Genomic DNA, 20,665 nt, shown 5'->3' with positions numbered 1-20,665 from the left:
TGTCTGTGCTACCAGGTGGTGAAAAAAAATTCAACAAAAAACCAAACATAAACCCCCACCCAAAACCTAGAACCTGCTTTGCTTCTTGTTGCAAGTTCTTTTTTTGATAATTGTTCCTTGCCAGGCAGAGATGTCCCAAGTGTAAAATGTTCCCCAAAACCCAGTGTTTTCCTTAATTCTTGTTCCTATGCTGTCATTTAACATGGGAGTTCTCGTTTTGCTTTTGTTGAAGGATTAGGATGTAGGAACTTTTGGCATGTAGAAAGGACTTATACATTGTGTGTTTTACCTTTGTGTTTCTGTGTGAAGGGTGGTTCTGGCAAGAGAAGAATCACCTCAAATTGGCACACTATGCAGAAAGTCCATAATGCTGCTTTTGCATTCAGGTGTTTCAGGGAAGACACAGAAGTGGGTCAAGAGAGAGCTGTGTGGGCAATGCTAGTGGCCCATATATGTAACTGGTGTAGGCTTGATGGGTGTGTATGTGTGTGGGTGCGTGTGTAAGTACAAGTGTGTGTGTGTGTGTGTGCATGTGTGACTATTTGCATATAAGCTTGAAGAGTTAAGCACTTTGCAATACTCAAGTGATAAGTTACTTATATTTGGAGAAATAATGGGGGAAACAGTTTTGTACTCCAAGCAAAATTTATTAGAAGTCTATTCAAGAAAAAAAAAACCACAGAGACCTTTTGCTTGTAGGAATTCAAAGTCAGTTACCTGAAAGCCAGGTATGAAAAACCTGCATTTTTCTAAAATCAGATACAGAGTAGAAACAGTACTTTTTAAATATCACAGGCAACAGATATTTAAGTCCTCAATCATAAATGGCATCAAAGATAGTATTAATCTCACAGCAAAGCTGCATGCAGATCTAGTTTAAAATTGAAAGCCTTTGAATATAAAGCTTTTGCCATGAAATCTGCAATAATAAAGGTATGCTGCACAAAGATGTTTCTTTACCTTTGCCTTAATGACCTTTCTCAGTAATAAAGACATATGTACATTTAGATTTGGCTGGTAAACCATATTTTAATTAATAAAATTTTGCATAAAATGCTATCTTACAGAATTGCACTATCCAGATGTGCTTATGGTAAACAGAGCATGAAAAGAAAAATGCATTGAAATGTTCTGTATGTGAAGAGGGCAAATAAGAAACTTAATTTTTTTAAAAATCAACAACCAAATGGCTCTGTACAAAAAGCAAAATTATGTACAAAATGCTACAGAGACTACATACATTTTGATAATTTTGATCCTTTACCCATGAAAAACGCAGCAGAAGCTTTTGCCATCTATAAGGTGCCAAAGAAACCAAATCCGAATTTTTATTTTTATAAAGCCATAGTCATTATCATCCTGTGCCTTAATTTCATTTGCTATTTATGCTTACCTTTGCTTATGGAAAATGTATGTTTTCAAACACTTGTTCATTCAGACAAATAGCAAAACCCAACACCTCTAAAATATATTGGTTTTAATACTTGTGACTTTTTTTCTGTCTAAATTCCTAAAAAGAATGTGTAACTTGGGTTTCATTAACATACATACACATATATAGTGAAATAAATCAGTACATGAAGCTTGTGAATATTTTTCAGGTGGCTATGTTAAGAAAGAAAAAAACCAAAACCCAACAACCCTTTGCACTAACACTGTTTACTTTCCTGCTTCTTTAATTTCCTGATAAGTAAAAACACTAACCTCTTACACTTCATGTTGCTTACTATTACAACATTTTGATTACAACCATTTAATATCAGACATCAATAGCAGGTTATTACTGTCTATGCTTACAGCATTGTCTTGCTCTTCCTTAAATCCTTTTTCCCCAAGTCTTTGTGTCTTTTGCACTTCTTACCTTTTAACAGAAAACACTACAGGTTCACTACAGTTTTTCATTAGGGAAAAAAAAAGAAAAAAGATTTAGCCAATACCATTGCACCCGTTCAGAACGCTTGCAGTTCTCCCATTTTTCACCTTGCTTGCTTGAGATTTTACAATCACTGTGCATTTGTTACAGCATACAAGTGCAGGCAAAAAAATCTATATTAAAGTTTGTCATACATTGTAAACCAGTACAATAGGCAAACCCGTGACACAGCAATGTGGAAGCAACAAATGCTGCCAAGCTAATAAGAATGTGTAAAATCAATTTTTTAAAAAGTAGTAAACAGCAACTTTCCTCTGAATTACATGCATGCTGAAAAAATCCCACCAGACTTCATGGTAATACCACAAGTGTTCAAACCAAGAATAATTATTCCCCCTTTCCCCCCACCCCCCATGGCAACTCATCTGTGTACCTGTGATCAGGCTTTTCCTATTGTGTTTCACATGAAAAGACTTAAAAGCAGGGAGTATTTAAATGTTGAAATGATTCCGCTTGTCTCAGAAATGCTTAGTTATTCACACTGTGGTCGTTGCTGTAACACTGCTGGAACAGTTTGGCGGGTGGGATGGGATGAGGATGAACTAGATGGCCTCTATTTGAGACTGCAAGCAAGAAAACAGAAGGCCAGCGGAGCATGTTTTCTTGCAGCTTTATGCAGATGTGTTGCAGAGATGCAGCATAAATAAGTAGAAAAAAAATTTCACAGCCTCTTGACATAGTTTCCAGGGAAAGTACCAAAGAATTTGGTTCTTCTTGAGGTTCCTGAAATTAGAAGCAATAGATGAAAGATGGGAATCACAACAGAAAATCACTATGTAAGCATGGTCTTAAAATTTTTATGTTTAATATTGCACAAAGAGAACAGATCCTTATGCTATATAAGTTTATTTGTGAGGTTTAACAAAGTTTACCTGAAGAAAGGAAAATGCTAATGAAGAGGCATATTTGATTAAATTGTTAGGCTTGATTAAAAGCTGTGCTAAAATTCTTGGTACATAGAAATAATTTAACTTCAACAACATAAAGTCTAAATAATGTGATTTTTTTAGATATTAAGGACTTGTCAGATGATGAAGTTAGCTGCTGTATGCATGAGGGTTTATGAAATGATTAAGCCACCATATCTAGGTTATGAAATTGCCATTTGTTCAGTAATACTTGGGTTTCACAAGTGGTCAGTGCTGTAGATGTATTCATGTGAGAAGGTTTTAAGTTATCTGACCTTTATAAAAACAAATAATACATAGTCCATTCTGTGTCACAAATGACAGCAATGCTGTACAACAATCCAGAGGCGTGTGTCAATTTGCATCTATCATTTTTAAAAGAGAAAATCACCTGCTAATTTCAGTGGATTTTGGTCGGGATTTCTCCTGATAAAGCCAGGTTCAAGTTTGTTACACTAAATGCCAAAAATCAAGTTGTTTAAAAGATACTACACAAAGGGGGCAGCACAGTCGGGGGTGGGGGGGGGAACGGGGGGGGGGACGGGGGGGCAGGGAAGAAGAAAGCAACCAAATTAAAACATACCCACAAACCATCCATCATCACATTTTTCCATCACATCAATGACATCTCCCTCTCTGAGCTCCAATTCATCTTCGTTCCTAGGAGTATAGTTATATAGAGCCTGAAACCTTAAATAGGACAAATGATGCATTTTAAAAAGAAGTAAGAGTTCCTTGCACTTTTGCTCAAGTAAAGGAGCTGGTTTGAACATTAAGAAGAAACACTTCTTGCAAATTGAGGGGGAAAAAGACTTTTTTTTTTTTGCTTGGTAGATTTGAGGGTTAGGAATTTATAGCAAATTTATTTTATAGCAAATAAAACCTTCATGAGACATACACTGTCACTGTGGCTGGGGGTGCTCCCTGGGCTCTTCAGTGGCTACACAGATAAGCCATCTATCTCTGAGAGGGAGGGAGAGGCCTGAATCAAATCAGAGAGGACATATGGATGGAAACTCAAACAATATTCAAACCCTGAGCCGTGCTTCTACACCTGTCCAGGGCTGCAGATTGCAGGATGTAAGGTGGATAAATGGCAAGAGCTGTGCAATTACTAAATGCACTGTATTTCATTCCTTGCCAGATTTTTAATTAAAGTTTTTTGAATTGAAAGAATAAACTCTCACTAGGGGGAACTGAAGGTTCTTGTGCTGACAGCTTATAGGACGATTGTTGCACAAGCCTGTGAGTCCTGCAGAGTCAGAATTGGCCTTTTTGTCTAAGCAACTGTGCCGCAGATATGACTGACTGTCTAAAAAGAAGCAGGGTACAACTGCAGAAATTGGGAAAAGGATATAGTTTTAATTTCAGATTACTGAAGCAAAACATAATTGTATCCATTCTTTTCTCTTAAATAGTTCACCGAATTTTAAACCTTACTAGCATTATTACATTTTCCCCAGTACAAACAAGAATGATTGCTCATTGATGTGTTTGTCATTCTGGCTAAGTTTTCATGGCTTAAATAAGATTTTTACTTTAGTAAAAAATTCCTGCTCCTGAAAGTCCAATTTGAAAATCCTTTATACAGACTGATGCTAGGTTTAGTTTGATGATAGTTATCTTGAATAAACTACGCTTATTTTTCACATTGCTGTTTTGGAGATTAGAAAAGAAGAAAATGTTCCAAGAAAAAAAAAAAAGCACATAATTTCTCGTCACTGGTAGTCATCTTCCCAAGCCCCAAAAGTCTCTTTTTATATTTTAATTATACTAACAAAATGGAAATAGATTAGTTCTTTAAGCAATTACCTTTGGTAATTTGTGTAGCAGGAGTAAGAACAATCTGTGCAAAAACTAAGTGGCAATAATATTTTCTGTTATGCTTATCATCATTCCGGGAAAGCAGAGCTATGGTGATATTCCAAAAAAAATAATTAAATGCAGCTTCCAAGGGGACAGGATTTGCAGATGTAATGTGTCATGAATAGGATTCAAGCCGATTATGTACTCAAGTACAGAAACAAGAACTTCCCAATGAGCTCTCTTTGAACTTTAGAAATTGAATCTCAGTAATTTCTAGATAATCAACTAAAAAAACCTCCTTTGTAGTAATTTTCTTCTCTCTATGCTAATCTAAGACTTTTGTAAGTATGAAAACTCTACTAGCATTTACAATACTGACAGAAAACATTCAAGAGAAAGAATGGTTAGTTGGCAATTTAAATAAATTTCTATTTTTAGTTTTAGGAATCAATAACTTTAGTCATGAACTACTTATGCTATATTGAACAAAATGAAATAGACAGTTATTGCTTTCAAAACTTAGTGCTCCGGTACGCTCAACAATACCAACAGGAAGTCGTGGTTTTAGTGAGATTAAATATCCAAATCTAATTATTTATCTGTGGCATAGCTATTTGGTAACTTTGCTCCTCTTTTCCATCTTCAAATGACTAAGGAAAACTTACAAATATTTTTACAGAATAACCTTGGGTGCATTTAATGAAAAATTATCTAATAGGGCATATGCTGAAGTGCTCTGATGCTAAAGGAAGAATGGCTACTGGTTTCAGTGATCACTGAAGTAGGACCCAAGTGCAAGGGGCAGGGGGGGAATCTCAAGACAATCTTGCACTGAACTTGCATTTTAACAGTCAGTACTGAAATATCCCAAGCACTTAAAATGTTTCTTAAAATAAGACTTGAGTTCTAGGTTCTTCTCCAGTATACAGAAAAGCTTTTTCCGTATCTCATATTTGAATTGCACTTGTAAATCACACCAAAAAGTGTGAGCTTGTGATTAACATTCTAAAGTTATCTTTTTCCTCTCTATTCACATCCAGAACTATTTCTGAGTAATTGTATCAAGTCAGTAAAGCAGATCAGTTGAATCAATGTTGAATTTGTAACTGTCATTTTGCTGAGATGTAAAAATGGAGAGAATAAAAATAGTCAAAATCTCTTCTGTAAGTACAGACAATGGAGTACTATTAAGTTGCCTTGTCTGGCTGCACTGAATGTAAAATTAAACAAATAAGGTTTTGTCCTCTGGGACTTGGACATCTTCCTACATCATGCAGTTATCTATAAATCTGTGAAATCTCTTCATAATTGTACTTGGCAAGTTAAAAAATTATCTGCTGATGTGCTGGCTGTAGCTTAAATGTTAGGTTTTGGTTTAGTAGACAAGAATTATACTTACGGTTCCCCCCCACTGTGTATATTTTCATGAGAAAGCACAGGGCGCTGTGGCTGAAATGAAATGATTTGAAATGTAATAAAGATTTGCAGTTTAAGGTCCAAAGAGTTGGATAGGGGTGTAACACAGAGTTGCTCAAGAGTTCATATTCTACCTTGTGTAAAACCATGACCCATTCTGCCCCCCTATCAACTCAGAATAAATTCTTAAGAGACATGACAAACAACTGAATCTTGGCACGTTTAAAGATCTGATTTTTGGAGGTCATAATAAAAACTAAACCAAACTGTGAACTTCATCAACAGTTCATTCTATTTTTATAGTATAGTACAAAGCTGGAATAGAACCCTGCTGCCTCTTCACTGTGAAACAGAAATAACATTAGAAAAATCAGATGCAACTGATGAACATCATACATTCTTTGGGTGAAATATATTTTTAGATAAGCAGAAATAGAATCTCCTATACATAATGCCAGAATCTAGAATATCCACAGACAAACAACATACCAATTTACATTACACACACAGAGTACTAACTTGGCAGGCATAACATGCTATGCTTTAACTAATTCTGTTTCATCTCAAGCCATGCAGGCCATTGGGAGGCAAAGAACAGAAAAAAATTTGAAAGAATACATTTAATTGTGTGAATATAACAATTAACACTTCAACAGAAAAAAGTAATCTGTATTTCCAGTGCAAAGCATTTTCAAAGGAACGATGTTCCTTCTTAATGGAGCATTATTGAGCAATAATAGTCAATAAATCTGGATGCAATGGAAATGAAAAATACTAACCTTCTACAGAAACTATATCCTGCTTCGAAAGTCATTGACTTATAATGATTAGAATCTGGCTGGGACCAGAAAGTGCAGGAGCAGCTGCTTGGGATTGCTCTTGATATGAGCAGGGATTGTATTTGTTGTTGACTGAGGATGCCCTCTGGTCATGCTGTAGAGACCAATCTGGGAACCATATCTGTTTTGGGAGTGTGGATATCAAGCACTGCTCATAGCACTTTCTTTCATGAATTGAGTAAACTGCAACCTGATCTTTAAGCCATGGAATTTGTCTTACTGCCCTGTGGTTCCCTCTTGGTTTGACTATTTCAGTCGCTCTTTTATCACTCTTGAAGTCTTCCAAGAGAGAAGGCAGTAAACAATCCACAGGCTGATGGTAAAAATGGAACGAGAAAACACAGGATATAGTTTGTTAGTTTCTTTCCCCCTCTTTTCCCTCTCAGCATCTCCAGATGAAATTAGTTGAATTTATTTTCAGCAGTTTCTATGAATATGTGCAGAAAATATTGTGAACAGTCTGTACTTTACAGTCTACAGAGTATAACTTCTAAAAGGTGCCTAAATATGCAGGCAGGTAGATTACAGATTTTTTCATTTTAAATCACATTATTGAATGCTAAGTGGGAAAAAAATTTTCAGAGTTAAAAAAAAAAAAGTTTATACTCTTTACTGTCTTCTTTCCCTCACTTAACTCTCCTCTGCCAGTGTACAAGAACGATGGATAATTTTTACCGAAGGATAAACAGTAAAGACTGTAAATTACACAGTTCTCAGTAAACTTCCTTCAATGGCTGGCTTGTCAAGCAAGAGGAGAATAGTCAGAATGCTTTGTATTTAGTCTGGAATCTGACCTGATTTGCTGCTAATCTTTCATCAGGTCTGTCACTGAGCTGAATGCCAAAGATAGTCAGAGATGCAAAAGAACTCAACTGAGGTTAAGGACTTCTCCTATAAACAATGGAAGTAAAAGTCCTAAATAATGCTACAAATGATTTAATGCTTTGAACATAATACCAGGCCAGGAAGAAACTGGGAAGGTTAGTATAATCTTCTTTTTCTGCATATGCTTCATAAAAGTTTTGATTGTTAATTAACTACTGTAGAAATAGACAAGAATCAAGGTGATTTTAATGATTCTAATGATTTTCAACTCTATGTTATTGCCACAGAGAAAAGAGACTTGTGAAAAAATTAGAATTTTGGAGAAATAGGGTGAAGTAATTGGTGGTATGTCTGAACAGGGGGACCTTGGCACTTGCTCTCTATTTGGATGCATTCCACAGTTGTACCCCAGCTGACATCCAGAAGCTTTCTGCCTGTTTTCTTTCCCTAAGCTCTCATTCCCACATAGAGTTGCACTGGCTAGACAGGACTGTTACAAAGATTCCTAGTTTTCAGCTGCACCTCAGTTTACCAGACTGTTCTATTTCCTGGAAAATATTGCAGGACCTAATCCCAAAACCATTAAGGAGTGTGCAGTCAAGTCAATGATCCCAGCTGTATGCCTGATTTTCATGCATGGTTGATACTGCACTTGCAAAAAGACATACAAAGTTCCACAGAGTCCTCAGCATGCAAATTAGGTGCACGGTATGTGCTCTTGTACTTTTGAAATTAAAGTCATAAATACACTACACATTAACAAATACCCCCTCTTAGTATACTGGTTACATGTCATTCATTTGGAGTAATGTGCAAAATTAAAGTAGGGCTTAATTCCTTTTCTACAGCTCTCATTCCTAGTTGGACTTTCTGTGAGATGGTATTTGTCTGCTACTGCAAGAATCCTGGCCTTCCTAGGATTGAACTTTCTTCATTAATGAAGAAAGCAGTGTCCCTCAATACCTGGAAGCAAACAGGGGTCTGCCAAAAAGCAAAGACTTTGGAAGTTACACAAACCTGCATATCTTAAACTAAGATTCAAATTTTAAAAAGGGAGACACCAGAAAGATGATCACTAAAATCAGCAGCAACAGCATGGAAAACAATTCATCCCATCACCAGTTTTAAGACCTAAATGTTAAGAAACCAATGCAAAGGACAATAACATTTTAAACTGAAAGTAAAACATAAACCATAAATTCTCATTCTCATATAGTTTTGGTTGAGGGTGGTTTTTTTTGTGTTTGTTTGACTTTTGGTGTTTGGTTTTTTGTTTTTTTTTTTTTTTGTTTTTTTTTTTTTTTTTTTTTTTTTTTTATCCCTTTCTTTCCCCTTTTTCATAATATAGATTATCTTTTTCAGCAAAATCTTTCCTGGCTAAGGGAAAATATTACAGTTGTAATACTTTTGTATTACAAACTGTAACTGTTGTGTTACAGCTTATGTTACAGATAAGAAGTGAAAGGTTAAAGAGTATTAAATCTGGAATGCTTGGATAAACAGGACAGTACTGAGTGAAAAAAAAAAATACAGCAGGAGCAAAACATTTTGAAAAGAGGGACATGGATTCAAAACCAAAAATTCTGTCTGTATACATGCAAAAGCCTGTATACGTGTAATGCAGAATAAATTTTTCACTCTTAGAAGCTGTAATTTTAATAAACAAAAAATGCTTTGAAAGAAAGGAGTAATTTTAATAAAACTAGACTAACGATAAAGAACCAGACTAATATAAACACCTTGTAGCACTGGAAATACCATGCAGTACTGTAGAGATACAATACATTAATAGATTTATATAAAAAGTTGAGGACACAGGGACCTGTTGCCTTTACTCAGTCATAGGACAGAAGCACAACAGGAAGAAAACACAGCGTACTGACAGTATTGAGACACTTGGGTAAAAGCAAAATACTGAAAGACTAGACACTGAGCTCCTTGTCCATGGAAAAGCTGTTATTGCACACTGGGCATCCAGTACCATACCCTGTGTGAATAGCTGTGACCTCTGACAGGTGAGCTGCAGGATCTCTTAGTCATCACTGGGCTACGAGGAGGTTTACCCATAACAAATATCTCCCTCTTTAAATTACCCTAGAAGAACCACAAAAACTTTGTCAAGTGAGAGTTAAAGAATGAAGCATCATGGGATTTTTGTTGCTTCATTCATACGTGCAAATCAGACATGCTTTTCCTGAAAACAAAAAGCAGATGTTACAGGTAGAAGGAAGGGTACTATTAGTGTACAGTATTTTCATTGCTACCACTTTTCCCAAGTGTTTTTCTCCTCTGGCACATGCCATTACATGTTACAATTAAAAGATGAATCATGTGCAGCTGTAAGCTATTGCAGACCCCTGAAGTGTCTCAGCTAATAACACAGAAGAGCTCGACAGCAAAGAGCAGAAATGCTACCTTAGAAATACTGATAGGAAATGTAATTCCTTGTTAAACAGAACACACCTACTGTTTTGTATTTCAAAAGCAAGTAAATACTTGGTGGAAAGTACCTCACGAAAATATCCTCATTTTGTTAGCATCACTACAAATCAGCTTCATGTTTGTCAGAATTCAGTTCTTAAGGGGTGTGTGTGCAGCAAAAGTGAAATCTCATGGGCAGGGGTGAGTTGGGGGGGGATGTGAGGAAAGCTGAGTGTTATATTGGAAACCTTTCTTTGGTATTTGTGACTGTCAGAAGAATATGACTAAACAAAAAATCCAGCCCCCTCTTAGGAGACAGATGAATAAGAACAACAAAAAAAGATACCAAGAGAGGCCAAGGAGGCAGAAAAATGTCAGCATTATCTCCTTAGGACGTGTCTTCAGACTTCTTTTGTGTTACATCCCTACCACCACCAAAATGCAAAGTGACACTTCCCACTTATAGCTCCTTGTATTCCATTTTTAAGTTTTAAGCCACATAACACACATATATATGTATATATACATATATATGTATTTTTAAAATAACAGAAGTATTAGTATACAGTTTCAAGAACATAAATTCCTTCTATTTATTTTCAGCTTGAATTAGCACACCTTGCTCAACTAAGGGCAAAGAATATAAAGGTCACCTAAAAAGAATTTCAGTGTAGATGAGGAATGTTCTTAATTTTTATGGTTAGGCTAAGCAAAAGCATCAAAAGCTCTACTGACTGCTAAATTATTAAAAGTCGCAGAAACAAGTGCAGCACTCTGTTTTACCCCTTCTTGGAGGTGAAACAAACCTAAGCTCATGACAGATTCATGCCCTGGAAAGAAGCTTCATGTGTCTTCCCCACTTCAGAAAAAACCCAACAGATCTGTTGATCTTAAGACTTCTTTAAGTCCATTATGTCTGTGTTTTCTATGAATGCACATTGTAAAATGGGGTTGATCTTAAGGAGAAAGAAAAAAAAAGGAGGGGATTTATGACATAGATGTAAGGATGCAATAATAATTTTCTAGGATAGTTTCTCTTTACATGACTTTTTCTCCTTTTCATGAGCAGATGAATCTTCTGGAAGTCAGCACTGCAGATTAACTTTGTCTTTCTAGAGCAAGTTTTAATTTTTCTGCCACAGAGCTTTAATGCTGACACAGACTAGTCCTGAAGAGGGAATAATCTTTGTCCAGTCCTTCACTAACAGAATTAGTATCTAGAATATGACCCTACGCAGAGGTGCTTTCCTGTGAAATTTATGACTTTTCTTCCAGACTTTGGATTGAAATTGAAAGCAAACACAAATGTTATCTGGTTTCTGCATATTTGAATACAGTTCTGTTTCATTCAATTAACTAAGTTACATTGCTGTCCGGGTATGGACCTGAAATTGAGTTGAAGGCTTTCTGCTTTTCTGTCATTGGTATCTTCTTAAACTATTTAATTGTATTATAATGGTTATAGTTGTACCTTGTGTTTCATTTGAAAAAGGCCTATTAATTCTCCATTTCTTATGTTATTTAATATTAGTAGCGAAAGCAATACATCTGAGAAGATCAGCCTCAGTGTTAGCCTTGCAGTTATTTAATAGACACGAAGATTTACAACAATCCATATCCAAGAGGTGCAGTTACCTTTAACTGTAGTGAGTCTTTCTCCTGCTGATGTAAGGGTTTAGAGAGGAGAGGAGGTGAGAGGGAAGCAGTAGACAGGGATATTGTAGGAACAGAGTGGGAAGTAGGTGCCTTGGCAGAGGGACACGGAAAAGTAGAAGAAAGATGGAAAAGAGGATCAGTCTCCTGATGTTCCAGCAGAAAGCAGAGCTGGCTTAAACATTTAAGAAATATGAGAAGTAGCTGCGCTATAAAACTGTGTTTACAAAATCAGCCGAAGGATGTTAAATGCTTGGTAAGGGGACATGTAACTAGCCCAAACAATCACAAATCTCATGCTAATCTTATTATTAGTCATCTACTTTTCTGGAATACATTTCAGAAAGCATTAAAAAGTTAAAGCATTAATTAAGTTTTTCTGCTGTGTTTTTCAGGTCATTTAAGGGTAGAGGTAGCCTGCAAAATGTAATTAAATAGTTTAATATTTGGCCTAAAACATACTGTCCTAAGCAACTGACTTGCATGCTGACAGTCAAAGCAACTACCTGAACAGTCTGTTGATGCAGGTGCTGGACAAAAAAAAAAGATCCATGCCTGGAAACTGCACAAACTGTGTAGTCACATTGTGGCATTTAATGGCCAGCACACATTTGGGATAGTTCAGTGATGTACTGTCCCAAAGAGGAACTGGGGAGGGCTTCAGGAAGGAGCATTTGTCTAACTGCCAAACATAATCTGATCTGTTACTGTTAGTCAGATCCTCATAACAGAGCCTCCTATAAATACATCAGCTGGTGAAATGACATATGCGAAGCACAAACCGCAGAGGCTCTTTGGGAGGCACATGTCCCTCCCTCTGGAGGCTGTTGACAGCATTTGCTTGCTGGGGCCTCTCTCAAAAGGGGCAGCACAAAATGGGCTAGTGAGGGAAATGGACCACTGGCTTTTCACATCAGAAGCTCCTTGGCAAACAACAAGCACAGGAGGGAAAGGAGCAGCACAATTGATACATCATAGAATTTACAATGGTGCATATGCCTGCTTCTGAGAAGGGACTGTCCACTAATACTGACAATTTTTAATCATAGACTCGTAGAATGATTTGAGTGGGAAGGGATCATCTAGTTCTAACCTCCCTGCCAAGGCCACAGGGACACCTTTCTCCTTAACCAGCTTGCTCAGAGCTCAATTTCATCAAATGCAATTATGTAAAAGTGTGCCTGTGCATAATACAAACATGCAAATACAAGGCAGAGAATAATTATACTAAGTTATCTGAACACAGAAGTCAGGGTTCTCAGAAACTAAAATACCTTATCAATCTTTGGTGAAGTATATCCTTCATAACAATCCATAGAATCTTCTCCACTGGTTATTGGGAATTCTAAATTGTCATGTACTAGATCCTCCTCTATATACAGTCTAGTCAGTTCTTCTGTTGTGTCTTGTGCTTCTCCAGAGAAATCTGATTCTTGAGGTTCTGACTGATCCCCTCTATTAAGTGCCAGTTCTGCAGTACAGATTTCCTCTTCGTTTTCAGCACTTGCAGCTAGCACACTGGACAAGGGACCTTCTTCATATGGCACAGGGATGTTATGGATAGCGCCATGTTCACCTTCTCTTGTAGTATCTGACAAATCTCTAGGTTCAATAACTAAAGAGTCAATTATGCCTTCGAAGTCTTTATCTTTACCTGACTTGGTATTGCTGGTGACACGCTTATATGCTACGTCATGAGATGAACTAGCTGAACATGAGACAGAGGGAGGTACAAGAAAGGACAGAGGAAGAGCTGTAGGAGGGCTGAGAAACACCTCTGTATTTGGCATTAAATGGCCATCCTTAATGTGGTGAATGCTATTATCTGGGGAGATTGCTACAGTTTGGGAGGTTGCTAATGCCAAAGAATTGAGTTCTTCTAAGTCACAAAGAAAACTGTCTGGAACTGATGGAGAAGTTAAGTTGCACGTGCCTGAAGGTGAAAACCCAACAGTCCTTGAGAACAAGTCACTAGAGTCAGCCTGAAGAATCGTTTGATCAATGTGTGACCAAGACGAGGGAAGTTGTCTGGAAAGTGGGATCTGTGCTTGGGAAGGCAACTTCAAAAAGAAAAACATGGGAATTGAAATAGATAAGCATGACAGAGAATTAGGATATGAGTAAATTGGAAAAGAAAAATGTCTGTGCCATAATCTGAGTTACAGGGTACAATTTCAGTGACCATGGGTGTCTGAAATGACTACTACATGAATCAGAACAGGAGGAAAGACATTTGAAACATGAAACTATCGGGTTCTGGCTTAGGGCATAAATGTCAAACATTAAGACAGGTCTAAATCATTACATTCATGAAGGCAACTGCATTTGATCTGCTAAAGTTATGTTACTTATGGTGCTCTATTAGTGAGCCTGTCACAGGTTATTAAATCATACAATTAATATTAATGAAACTTTCCCAAACCATTACTCTTATTTTGAGAATAGCATTTTCAGAAGTACACTTCAGGTGTCATTAAATACTTCTTTTCAAGTATAACAACTGAGGTAATTTCTAATTATTAAATATCAATACTTCTACTTTTTCTTAGTATTTCTGAGTAAATGCTTAAGAAACATCTTTAATACATTGCATACTTTTATTAAGGCATGAGCAGCTGCAGAATGAATTTGTTTTTCAAAATTACCTCTATTAGTTCAAAATTATGTCAACATTTGTGAAAGGTACATTCAGTTCAAACTGGACATAGGCAGTCAACAATGCTTTTAAATAGTGATAGCACAGTACACAACAGTATGCTTTGAGTACCGTTACACAATATTGATTGAAGTATCCTTCTGGTAAAAGAAACGTCCTTTTCTAAGAATGAGAGACTGGTGAGTCATACGTACACAGCATCAGTAGATATCCATTGCTTCAGTAAATACTGAAAATGCATTTTTGTTACTATTAATCCTCAAAAATAAAATTGAGCAAAAAATATTTTGATCTCATCATTACAACTATCCAGAATAATTAGATGCACATCTCTAAGTTATCTGGTCTACTACAGACTATAATTATTAATGTAGTAGAGAAAAATAATTTCAAAAGTCTACAGTAATGTTGCAGAATGGAGTTTACTTACCTTCTGCTTGAGTTTTCTTGAGGCAAGCAGCTTTATATTACAGTTAGACAAACCTTTGTTACAGAGTCTTTGTACCAAAGTAAACAGTATAGATTGATATAATGCAGTCTGCTAAAGCAGAGCTAGCCTGTAACTAGCAGAGCTAGTTATAAAATACTCAGTCTCTTTCCCTCATCATTCCTCTTAAGCAAGGGCCTCCAACCTGTGGTTTTTAAAGTCAGTAATACTGCTGAGGAAACTTCACCATTTTTACTTTCCCAAGGCTATAAGCTGCATTAGATCTAAAGATATAGATGAATTAGGCCAAGTTACAGCAAGCAAAACTTGCTCATAACTTGTATTGCTTATTTATTTTATCGCCATTAGGCCAGAGAAGTTTATTGCAATTGTTTACCAACAAGTAGCAATATGTGGTAAAAAACTCCAAAGGAATAGGGTAAGTGGTATCAGAAAGTGTGGTAAACTCTAGAACACCTTCAGGACTGATGAAATTCTTCTAGGTAGCCAGAAACAATTTGTCTTCTTCACGGTATTGCCATTTCTGAATACAGCTGAATCCAGAAAAAAGACGTCTGTTTAAGAGTCTCAGCGGAAGATGGGTTTGTTTGTTTGTTTTTAACCTTATTATTGCAGAAGTATCCTACATTAAAAAGAAGGCTTCTACCAGTTTTCTTCCCTCATGAACTAATTTAGTAATAAGTAACTTAATAATAGTGGCAGGATAGTTTTGTAATATGGATGTAAATGCTCTGAAGCATCACCTGTGCTCAACAAGGGCTATGGAAGTTTAGCAGGATACCTTAGAGAGAAACCTGCTCCATAGAAAACAGGGAGGCAACTCTGGAATATGGAGCACTTAAGCTGCCTCATAGTCTTGACTTGCCTTCAGGACCCTCTGGATTCCTATAACAATAAGGGGCCTTAGCTTATTAATACCTCGGTTGGTAGCTACAGAATTTGACGTTACTTGAACAATTTTGTGGGAATAGAAGAGATAAGATCTAGTTCTCTGTTGTGACACATTCTGGAAAACAAGTCAAGCCCTGTTCTAGCAACTGTCACAAATCAACCAATACTTAGCAATAAGAAATCTTTTCAGAGGCTAGTGTTGCCTATAAATGACATCTTTTGGTAGCTTTTTACAACTCCAAAGTAGTAAGTAAATGTGGAACTTATTTCAAAGTCAAAGCATGTGGATGGCCACCAAGTATGGAAGTAGAAGAAGAAAAGGGGACAAAACCAAATGAAACATGGATTAATAGCAGGATAAAGAAGTTTATAATTACACCCAAAACCCACTGCCCATGCTGAGATAAACAACAAAGGTAAAGAGGAAGATCTAGAAAGTTTCCATCATGAGTGTTCAAAATAATTTATAATATGTTAATTCTAGGCACAGTTTGTATGCAGAAACTTCTGTAGTTTCTATCACTGCAAAAAATGTTATGTTCCCTGCACAGATGAGTGCAAAACCTCACAAATCAATGACAAACCAGAACACAGGAATCTTTCTGCAGCATCCTGTAGTATGATCTGTGGCGGTTATCTAGACTAGGAAGGAAAACAATTTGGAACCTACAATATACATTTGGTGTGAAAAATGTACAACCCTAAGAGTCTGAATCCAAGTTCATTGACAATGTGATGACAATAATCTCACTCGTAAATGAAAAAATACTGTCAGTCTGTACCGCTCCAAAGGAATGTACCAACAGCCTCCTCCTAGACTGTGAATAGCAAGAGGAGAAGGTTTTGGTACTGAATCACTGGCTGTCCTCCTTTGCTTCAAAAGGTACAGAACTGGTCTTGGCAAGCTGCGTCCTGCATGCTTATGGAACCGTAGGCTTTTAGCACAGCTGTGTTATGGCAATGTCTTCACACTGTACTATCAAAAGTCTGCTAGGCAACTTTAACACTCAAATTCTTGCTAAGATTCCCAAATAAATTTTTCTCTGTTGACTTGACTTTTCTGCCCAAATTTGGCCTGTCTCTACTAAAAATAATGTAATAGCCAATGAAGAAAAGAGCATAAATCCTGGCAGAATATGAGACACACTTGTCTACTAAAAATAATTTACTAACAACATAGTAATGCAATTCTACCTGTGAGAGAAAGAAAATATTGTGTACTTAATGCCTAAGTTATGTATAATATTAACAAAAAATATTACAAGTCCTTCTAAACCCACTCTAGGGATGGCAACTAACATCAGAAAATCCTTACCTTAGTTGAACTTAAATGATGTATTCTGTCACTAGAATAGCTTTGGGGTATCGGAGGTTCGGGATAGTCATCAACACTTTTTGACGGATTCTTTTTGATGACTTCTACATAGGAAACAGGGAAGATGCCTTGTTTGTTGGTTCCTGGTATTTTACCTTCATACCAGTTTTGATCAACTCGCTTAAGAAGAATTACTTTGTCTCCCTGAAATGCATTATGAAAATGAGTTATCAGCACATACATTGAAAGTTAATTTTGTATATAACAGGTATTATTTTAACACATAATAATCTTCCCTACAGTGCTGTTTCCCACCAGTCTTGAGCATCATCTCAATTTTTACATTTTTCCTCCCATTCATAACAGCCATATATAAAACTACCATCCTAGTAAAATGAGGGGTTAGGCATGGACTGAAAATGCTGTTCTTTTATCCGAGGGGAATCTCATGTAGTCCTCTCCTCTTGCTTGGGAGATTAACACTTTTCCTTGGAACATAACCTGTTTTAATTGTTGGCCAAACTACTAGCTAATGCCCCAACTATAATATGCAACAGTGACTGCTATGCCCATTTTTTCTTAAGAGTGATAAAAGTTAAGCAATTAAATCCATGCAAGTGCTTTGTTATCAGTAAAACTGGAATTAAGTGAAGGTAGAAAAATAAAAAGTGTGAGTCTGTTGAAAATATGAGAGAAATGATTTTCTTATGTAAAATGGGCAAGGCCCCACAGTTCTTAGAGACTGTAGAAATTGAAATGGAAACCATCAACTTTATATCCAAACTTTTTACTTCTTGAGCTACATCCTTCTTTGGTTTACATGATGTTCTTTTCACTATGTCTTTCTGAAAAAAATCCTAACCTATTAGTTCTGCATTCTTTTGGGTTTCTTTAATTTTGTTTCTGTAGTTGGCATGTGGAGTTCACTACAATTGTCTTTAGTGAGATAGAACAAAGGAAAACCAGTGCAAATCAACTTTTCAAACAAACCAAACCTGGGCTGTCAAGATTATGATCACCACAATAAATGCAAAAGCTAATTTTAGAAAGAAATAAAACATTGAATTACCCCCAAGCCCTAATTTCTCCAAGTCCCTATTCTCTGACTTTTACAAATTTCAAATGAGTAAAAAACACCCATTATTTTTAGTAGTGCTGGATTAGGTTCTAGGTCAGCAACAAACATCTCTATCCTTTTTTGTTCAAAAGAAAAACAAACCACTGAAAAGCTTCTATGAACTCTACTTCTTACTTCTCATCCACTGGGAAGTTCTAAGGGGCAGAACTTCCCAGTGGATGAGAAATACATTACTTACAACTAAGTATGTAATATCTGCAATAATAAAGCATCTGTACAGCATTAATATTCCAGTGTATAGCAAACTTCAGAAATTAAACAGTTATTTTGCTCATGTGCAATTCAGTATCGCTACCAGGATATGCATGGGGAAGATAATAGAACATTATAAACAGAGAACTGTTAGTAAGTAAAATATTTACATTCACAAAAATATCTCTCTCTTTTTTTTTTTTTTTTTTTAAATCTTTTATATTCTGTAATTTTCTATTTATTTTGCATTAAAATCCTTACTATAATAATTGTGACAGCCAGGAATAATAATTAAAAAAAGGAATAGATAATGGAAGTGAAAAGTCAAAATTTAGCTGGGCAGTTAGCAGATGATTGTGTATGCTACTCTGCCACAGTCCAAATTAAAGGCACAAAACATTTACAGTATTTGCAGGTAGCTGAGACAGACTGCAAGCCAACAAGCTATTATGTTAGCTACCTACCATGGCATTACTTTGTGCATTGCTAATCTTAAGCACAAGAGTGCACAAAGCATAGTGTTTACCTATATATTGATTCTGTGTAGCAGGAGACATTATAATGGTATTTTGATGGAAGATAGTTCTCAACTGTACCTTTCTAAGTGATAACTCCACATTTGTGTCTGCGCTGAAATTATATTTGGCAACAGCTTCTCCAATCTCTCCAATCTGTGCAGGGGGAGGAGGCCTGGCAGGCTGTGCTTTTTCTGGGGGAGAAAGTTTCTAAGGAAAAAGAAAAACCAGATTTTCATCATTCTCATGTGGTTTGTGGACCTATTACCCAAATTAATTAAAGGAATTAAAACAAAGAACAAACCTCAACATAAGAAATTGGGAATATTCCAACTCTTCCATGGTGCTCACCCTCATACCAGTTTTGATCAATTTTCCTGAGGATATAGACAGTATCTCCTTTCTTAAAGGACAGCTCTCTGTAACAAATTTATTTATATCAGATGTTTATAGCTTTACATTTAACTCTTCTCCCTGCATGGTTCCTGAGATCTTTACAGTTTGGAACTGAAAGAGAATGTAACAACTAAACATTTGAAGAAAAAGTGTCACAGCTGTGGTACATTTACCAAATGATTATAGTATATAAAATCAAATTACTCGCATTTATGAATCTCATGCAGTATCTATAGGTTACAAAGGCCTGTTTTACATTGTGATTCCATGGAAGTATTGCTAATTACCACCAGAGAACTTAATATGATGTCTGCTTGCAAGTATGATGTCATTTGGATAAACTGTTTAAATATTGCTTTTATGACAGGCAGCAGAGGGGTACTTGGTGTGTTCTTTATGAATTCAGTAGGGAAACCACAGAGTGAGTTCCATATCTTTATGGCCTGTCACTACCTTTCTGCAGCATAACAGCTTGGTGTGCTACTGCTCTACACATTTTTTTTTTTTTTCCATAACAGCTATTCAGAAACATGAGGAACACAGGATTATGTTCTCACCATTTCTTGATACTCAGAGACTGTGATATGTTAAATGTTGGATACCTAAAAAGGGAATTTTAAAAATCATTAAGAATATTTTCAGATCCTGTCTTGGGAGGTCTTTGCTGTATCATCCATTTGTTATTTCAAGAGCTCATGTGCTGCTCTGGTAATTTCAGTTGTTTTGTCCTGACACAGCAAATGTAATTCGAGTATCAACGTTTGGTCCTATCTAAAGATTGTTTAACTGTTTTGGATCCTTGGAACAATAGCAAAAATGAATTGTAGACATTCTACTTTGACTCTCTCATATCCTAAATCAGTGGTTCCTAATCTTTTGTTATGGACCACTGCTTTTTGTGTTGGTATGTGGCACATCACAACCCACAGAAAGCCTGTGTATGTTAAGACAGACAGGAAGAGGCTGGAAGCATTATACAGACTTTTGATAAACTCACTATCTTTGACAGTAGCTTAAGCAATTTACCCTCTGTCACCTAAATGTAATTCACAACAAAGAGCATTCAGTGTGTGTCCCTCACAACCTGTGCTGTAGAAGGCTGAAGATGCACAGCTGTTCATGTGTTCAAACAGAAACAACAGAGAATATAATAATTTAAGATAATTTTATTACAAAGTAACTTCTCACACAGTTTGCTAATGCAGGTACAGCAAGCAGGGTCCTCGTGTCCATGGCATTCACTGTTGAAACTGGCTCAAAAACCACTTAAGTGGTAGAAAGAGTTTGCTTGAATTACAAATTCTTAAATGAAC

At 36.3% G+C, this 20,665-nt stretch overlaps 1 protein-coding gene across 9 annotated transcripts in view; it reads right to left on the bottom strand.

Moving 5' to 3' along the window:
* Positions 1 to 627: 627 nt before the first annotated feature.
* The window catches only part of SORBS2 (sorbin and SH3 domain containing 2), a 147,344-nt gene continuing 127,306 nt past the window's right edge, over positions 628 to 20,665 (bottom strand). For 8 of the 9 annotated variants that reach the window (XM_058420505.1, XM_058420506.1, XM_058420507.1 and 5 more), the window contains 6 exons: positions 19,261 to 19,375; positions 19,038 to 19,166; positions 17,112 to 17,315; positions 6,047 to 6,096; positions 3,425 to 3,531; positions 628 to 2,656 (listed from right to left, as the gene is read on the bottom strand). In XM_058420505.1, the coding sequence (XP_058276488.1) occupies positions 2,595 to 2,656; positions 3,425 to 3,531; positions 6,047 to 6,096; positions 17,112 to 17,315; positions 19,038 to 19,166; positions 19,261 to 19,375 (667 nt within the window). In that variant the 3' untranslated portion in view covers positions 628 to 2,594. Of the gene's footprint in view, positions 2,657 to 3,424; positions 3,532 to 6,046; positions 6,097 to 11,783; positions 11,895 to 13,075; positions 13,862 to 17,111; positions 17,316 to 19,037; positions 19,167 to 19,260; positions 19,376 to 20,665 lie in introns of all 9 variants that reach the window. The other variant, XM_058420504.1, reaches the window with a different exon arrangement.

Source organism: Hirundo rustica, chromosome 5 (genome assembly GCF_015227805.2).
Source record: "Hirundo rustica isolate bHirRus1 chromosome 5, bHirRus1.pri.v3, whole genome shotgun sequence".
Lineage (NCBI taxonomy): Eukaryota > Metazoa > Chordata > Aves > Passeriformes > Hirundinidae > Hirundo > Hirundo rustica.
The sequence above is the reverse complement of the archived record's forward strand: the minus strand, read 5'-3'. Positions and strand labels throughout refer to the sequence as shown.